General features: G+C 35.7%; 1 protein-coding gene across 1 annotated transcript; it reads left to right on the top strand.

Annotated features, from left to right (window-relative positions):
• Positions 1-443: 443 nt before the first annotated feature.
• Positions 444-4,640, top strand: LOC141830702 (eukaryotic translation initiation factor 5A-2-like). Its single transcript, XM_074718122.1, has 6 exons — positions 444-534; positions 666-809; positions 2,959-3,081; positions 3,157-3,213; positions 3,291-3,365; positions 4,345-4,640. The coding sequence occupies exons 2-6, from the start codon at positions 687-689 to the stop codon at positions 4,444-4,446; spliced, it is 480 nt and encodes a 159-aa protein (XP_074574223.1). The 5' UTR covers positions 444-534; positions 666-686; the 3' UTR covers positions 4,447-4,640.
• Positions 4,641-6,943: the final 2,303 nt, after the last annotated feature.

Below are 6,943 nucleotides of genomic sequence, written 5' to 3'. Positions count from 1 at the left end.
AGCAACGGACGGAGGTCGAGATGAGAGCCAAGGACACCAGCAGCCGAGGAGGGGAGGAAGGAGATTGCGAGTCTTTCGATCGACAAACTGTGGACCATACCGGCACGAAGGCCGCTATTCCATTGGCTGATCAGAGCAGAGATAGGCCGGCGGCAACGAGAGGGAGAGATGAGGTGCGAGTGAACGATCACACAGCCACAACACAAGGAGAGTCGAGAAATACGATAACTCTTGGCCACGGATTCGGATCTTGTTTTACCATCGGTAACAATTTCGATAACAACCTATCACCATTGGAAGGAAATCCTGTATGCTGTTCAGTGATACACACGGAGGGAAAGTGTAAATTGACGCTCGGTTACCGTACGACCGTATGTTCTTCGTCCGACGGGTGGATATGACCCTGGACACAACATGGGGATTAGGGCGAGGTTTAATCGTAGACCACGGAAGGTACGCCGCTACTTAAAGCCGCCCACGCAACTCTCGTCGCCGGCTCTACCCTTCTTCCTTCCTTTCCGGCTTCTTGAGTAGGTAGTGGAGGCAATCGTCCTAATTTGTCTATATTATTTCTTTCTCTTTCGATTTCTGATCTATGTTTCCATCTTTTTGGTCGATGGATCGATCAAAATCGGTTTTTGATGATATCTTTGGTCGACATGCAGATATCGTCCTCGAAAGGAAACATGTCGGACGAAGAGCATCATTTTGAGTCGAAGGCGGACGCTGGGGCTTCCAAGACCTACCCGCAGCAGGCCGGAACTATCCGCAAGAATGGGTACATCGTAATCAAGGGAAGAGCGTGCAAGGTTGGCATTAATCAGACTCGACCTCTTATTTATTGCTTCGATGTCTTTTAATCGTGATCGTTTGGAAGCGACAACTTACTTGTTATCGAACTTACGGTGCTTTTTATACACAGAATTATCTGTTTTGAGTTTTGCATCTTTTTTTTTCTTTTTTGTTTGGTTGATTTGCAGTTAACTTGTAGTTCCGGTTGCTTCTCTTATATGGTAGAGGATTGTATTGTTTTCTTTATTTTATTCAAATCAGTATATGTAACTGATTATTTTAAGAAATTGAAACAATAACAGCTTTTACATTTGTTTTCTTTTCTTGTTTAAATTATGAAGAACGGATACTGGCATTTCTATGAGTTACGTTGGTTTAAAGCTTCAGTGTACCATATAAGTTAATATACATATCGATCCGAATTATTTGACTACAGAATAAGGGAATAAGGACTATAATATTCACTTATCCTGTACTTCTTATAGCCACAGTAATGAGAAATTACTAGAATTGGCATAAATACATGCTTAGCCTTTTAAAATTATGAAATAATATCTTTGCCACTACAAAATGTAATGTTACATATATGCCCTCCCAATTCTATACAATTCTAAAAAATGCCATTAGTTTAAAGCAAAGTCATCAATGATGTTTGGTCAAAATTATATTCACAAAATGCCCTTATCAAAATCTTGATAACTGTTCTTTCTTTCGTCTCATGCTATACATTTTATTTCATTCTAATCTTTCTGCATAGACAAAGTTTAGTTTGTGAAGGATTAACCAGAGTACGTGTAGCATCAAGAGCTATATTAGTCGGCAAGATTTAATGGCAATAAATAGTTAATTTTTGGATTTTTTTTATTTGTTCTTCAAAGGGTGATTTGTTTTAGTGTTCGTTGCACCTTCTAAGATTGTCATTGCCGTTGTTTTGATTTGAATCAACCTATACACTTATGTGCTATTATTTCAAACATATTTTTGTTCTCCAAAGGGAGACTTGTTCTAGTATTCATTGTACCTTCTGAGATTGTCATTGCCTTTGTTTGGTTTGAACTGACCTATATGCTTATGTGCTATTATTTCAAAGGTATAGTATTGCACAAAAAATAGATAAAAAATGATTAGAGAGTGTAGTTTGTTGTGAATTAGTAATAACATATTGTTGAATCTTGAACTGAGTAATTGTTACGTATAACCTAACTACCTAAGTCAATACCACTTCATAGATATTTCTTAGATGTGTCCAAGTCTAAAGGGAACTTAATCATAAACTACTGAAAGAACATGCTTGGTGAACTAAAACTCAAGGCAAAAGAAAACAAAAGGAAAAGTGAAGGCACAAATATTTGCAGGTTTATACCATGGTATGCACATGCACTAATAGTAACAACCAGATAAATTTTATATCTACCATGAATGCTCCCTCCCAAATGTTTTATTATCAATGAGGCTATTCAGCCATATCAATCAAATCAACAACAGATTGACATCTGCATCATGTAGTAATTTTTTTTCTTCAAAAAATGTGTCTGCAATATGCATAGTTACTACCATCGATGAGTCCCAGCAACCATGTGAATTCAATCAAGTGCATACCAAGACAATTTAGGTTTCCCCACACTTCCTCTACAGGAGTGTTACCACATGCCTAGTCACATGCATATGATTACCGAACATTACCAAATTTTATGTGGTAGCAGGTCACTTGTCTGTTTGCTACACATGATGATTGAGCCACAAAGGATTATACAAAAAATATATTTGAAAGGAGTAGGATATAGAATTTACTGTGCAACAGATTGAAACAGTACATTTTACAAAAAAATAAAGTATTCCGCTTATATATGTGGAGAATCTTTGCTCGAGTATGATTTGTAAAGACATACAAGGCATCTTTAACTTCAAGAATTCTCCTTTTTTGTGAAAGAAATGGATATTTTGTTTGTTAATATCTATAATCTTTGGAAATTTGGATATATTTTCTTGCTTGCATATGAGGAAATTGGATGAATTTTAGCAGTTCACCCAGTTCTCACAACAAGAATAGCAAATTTATGTGATTATGTCATACAAATTCTAAGTTGTCTTCTCTATTCTATTTATAAATTAAGTGATTAGTTATTATTTTTTCTCTTTTGTTTACATTGTTGATTGCTGCACTAGGTTGTTGAAGTTTCAACTTCCAAGACTGGAAAACATGGTCATGCCAAATGCCACTTCGTAGGTATTGATATCTTCAATGGAAAAAAACTAGAAGATATTGTCCCATCATCTCATAACTGTGATGTACGTGTCTTCAAATTTTCATCTCTAAAAGTTTTTTGCCTAAGAATGCTAATGCTGTTTTTCATTCAATTATAGGTTCCTCATGTCACTCGTACTGATTATCAACTTATTGACATCTCTGAGGATGGATTTGTATGTCATCAATGTGCTTATTAGCTCTTGTTTAATCTGTTCATTGGTTAAGCTTGAAGTTTTCCTGCATGCTGCAGGTTAGCCTGTTGACTGACAATGGAAGCACCAAGGACGACTTGAAACTCCCAACTGAGGAAACTTTACTTGTTCAGGTTTTTTGTGCATGCATTGTCAATGTGTTCCTTATTCACTAACATTGGTTGGAACTTTTATAAATCTTCTTCACAAGAGCACGTCTTATTCTATATTTTTCAATTCTCATCTCATTGCTAATGGCTAGTAGCAGTTTTTGACCTAGTTTAAGCATGGGGGTTTGTTTGTTTATTTGGATTTACTTCTATTGTTGCTCCAATATTATTTGTTCACCCATTATGTTTTACAGTTGAACTGAGTGATATTCTAAAGAATAACCAAATTATTTGGAGCTCAAGAAGAGTAGCTTATGTTTTAGGACTGCTGATGTTGTGAAGTTGTGCTTTATCCTATCATTTGATGCCTTGGTGCAGCATCTTTTGATTTGGTTGTTCTGGATTATTCTCTGTAGTTTATGCACAAATAACTGGAACCCATGTGTGAATTATACAACAGCCAGTTTTCTTCCCCTTTCTATTACTGGCCACTGGAATCTTTTGTTTATGCATCAATAGTAGCAAGTTGATACTTCAAAGCACACACCATTCAGAAGTATACCATAATTCATGTGAACTGTCTCACCTAGAGAACACAGAGGTGGTAGAATCAATGATGCATCCACAATGTTTTAAAGTGCTTTTCTTTCTGAGAAGCATGCCATAAGAAAAATATAACATCTATTCTGTTTTAATCAACATACAATAGTGAGCAATTCCACTATTGTAGTGTATTTGATAGGTAGGTATCACATCTTTGTGTTTTTTTAGTGGTCATATTCCTTGTTGTCTAGCAGTTGGAATTTCCTCGTGTATATTTTTCTGAGTATGGTTTTTTTGGATTAGAAAATAACTATCAATTTGTCACCAGTAACTGGACTACTCTGTTGGTGTTTGCAGAATTTTGAGCAATAGCTTCAAATGTTCTGAAATACTTGCTACAAAATCCAATTTAAATCTAGCTTGGCCCTTCTCCTTAATTGTAGTTTTTTGCATGACGCAGATCAAAGATGGTTTTGCCGAAGGGAAGGACCTGGTGGTGACTGTCATGTCTGCAATGGGCGAAGAGCAGATCTGTGCGTTGAAGGACATTGGCCCCAGGTAGATCTCATCCTATAGTGCTTTTGCATCTTAGCAATTGCTGCTGTGAGCAACGAAGGTAGTAGTATTGGGGGAGGAACAAATGCCTAATTACCGCAAGGATTTTAATTCATTCTATCTTGTCTTTTTTGGATTTGGTATCTCCAACTCGGATTAGAACAATTCGAAGATAAATTAATTATTATTTCTTATCTGATCCGAACTGGAGTAGTCAATCATCAGAATAGGATGGTAAGGGGTTGATGCGCAGGTATGACTCGTATCTATCACAATAATTAAGGTTGTGGGTCAAGGAAAAGGTTAACTGGAGATGTGCTGCAAACTGTTCCTTGCACATTTGAGATGAGCATTGCTGGGACAGTGCCTTGCTAACCTTGTGCTTCGCGTACCAAGCTCTTCAATGTGTCAATGGTTCTTTGCCTGGTCATGGAGTCATGAATACCATGAATTCACCTATACAGCAAACTGTGACTTGTGATAATAAGAATACACAAATGACCAGCTTGATTCATTGAGTCCTCTTAATGAACAATATCTTCCCGAGTATAATCTGTAGGTAATTTCCTGAAACACAGTAGAAAAGCAAGTTTCTTCTTATTTGCAGTTTATCCTACGAGTCTCAAACCTTCAAGATGGCATCTTTTCTAGAAACAAGCCAAAGATCTGCAAATGATAAATGAGACAAAAACTGGCAGTCTGCAGCAATTTAACCTCTAATAATAAAATGAAACCAGATGTTTGTAATGATCCACTTCTCGTACTGTTCACGTGAAACAAATATAAATTGGATTTGCAGAGACCATGCAGCAGAGAATTGGAGACGGTCCCCTTTCTTTGGTAGTTGTAAAGGGTAGAAAAGGCCATGCTGTGACTCAAGCATGCACTCGTTTGCTTGGGCCGATTCATTTCTCTATTAACGTGAAACTTGTTTGGATATGGTCTTCTCTTCTCTATTACTCACTAGTCAAAATTTGTATGGACCTGTTGAAAAATCTCAATTAACCAATCAATTTACAATTAATGCAATAACGAATAAGTTGTGGATCCGTTCACTCAACAAACACTAACGATGTGTATATTTGATCCTCATCCAGATCGTTGTCTGATGGTACGACCACAAGTGAGTCTTTGGCTGTGGGGACAGTTGCCAGTGACGTATTGTTTGAGGTATCAAACTGGTCGGAAGCCATTATCAAACAACTATATGACTTGTCTAGCACTCAATTTCGCACTGCGTGTCAAACAACTCACAGAAAAATGCCAAAAATTACAGCTCGCATCTCCTAAACAATGCAGGGGACAGAGATTAGAGCTTATTCGAACATGAGACGGCGTCTCACCTTTGTTGGTCTCAGAACACAAAAACAGAGAGTCCATGATTCAGCAAGCAACAGGAACTACATGAGGAAGAGTTCCTCTTTTTCTGGCATTTTTCAGTATTTTAAAAGGGAAGAATCTTGTCTATGAATGAGCTCATCTGGAAGGGATACAGAAGCGGCAGCTATGGATTTGTGCTCAAATGATTGAGGAAACGAGGACGCGACAAATGCAAGATGGCTTTTAGATAGAGGCAAAAGATTTCCACAATTACAGGGGCATTTTGGTTCCCTACACGTTGGACGATAGCTAGGAAATTTTCACTCGCTGATCTTCTAACAATTTGGAATTGTTTAACAAAAAAGGGGTCTGAATTATATCTGTTTTGCAGCTTTATACAGAGAAAAATTTTCTTATTCGTTTTGAAAACATGTTAGTTTTATTTCTGAGAAATAGATGGTGAATAATATGGTAAATATTTTTATATAAATCTAAAATATTTTTACTTGTTATATTTTTGTAAAAATTATAAATCTAAAATAGTAAAATTTTCCCTTTTTGTAATGTTTATTTTAATTCTATTTAGTTCGATACTTAAATAACCTAGGTAAGAGATTGCAAAATAAAATAAAATTTATGATTTATGTATTATTGTTCTTTACCCGCAAAGTAACTATATGATCAAAAGCATTTTGACCACCTCTGTAACATTTTTACCAAATTATTACATAAAATTAGAGCCTATTTAGTGAATGCTTTTTTTATTTTTCAATTTTAACAATTTAGATTTATGTAATAGTTTTCAAAACTATTATGTATTAATAGTTGCTCCGCCAATACTCAAACTTGCTTGCTTGTTTGGTTTGGACTTGTTCAATCTTTGCCTCAGTTATTTCTTAGATCTATTCAATTTTCACCTTGCTCAATTGTTGTAACCTTGTTGAGTCCTAATACTTGACATGATTTTAAATCTTGTATCATATATGAATTCATTCAAAAGTAAAAATTGTCCTACTAAATTATGAAATATTAACATGAATAATTTTCGCATATGTGCCTTTGTTGACCATGTTGTTAAATATTTTATCATATTTACACTTGGTGTATTATAGTAGGTAATAAGATGTGTTAAGATAAATTTAAATATTATTTGTTATTATAGTGCTAAATTCATCTCACTCAAG

The sequence above is a fragment of the Curcuma longa genome, chromosome 1 (assembly GCF_044706935.1).
Source record: "Curcuma longa cultivar G26 ecotype Majalengka, Jawa Barat chromosome 1, ITB_CL_G26_1.1, whole genome shotgun sequence".
Lineage (NCBI taxonomy): Eukaryota > Viridiplantae > Streptophyta > Magnoliopsida > Zingiberales > Zingiberaceae > Curcuma > Curcuma longa.
The sequence above is the reverse complement of the archived record's forward strand: the minus strand, read 5'-3'. Positions and strand labels throughout refer to the sequence as shown.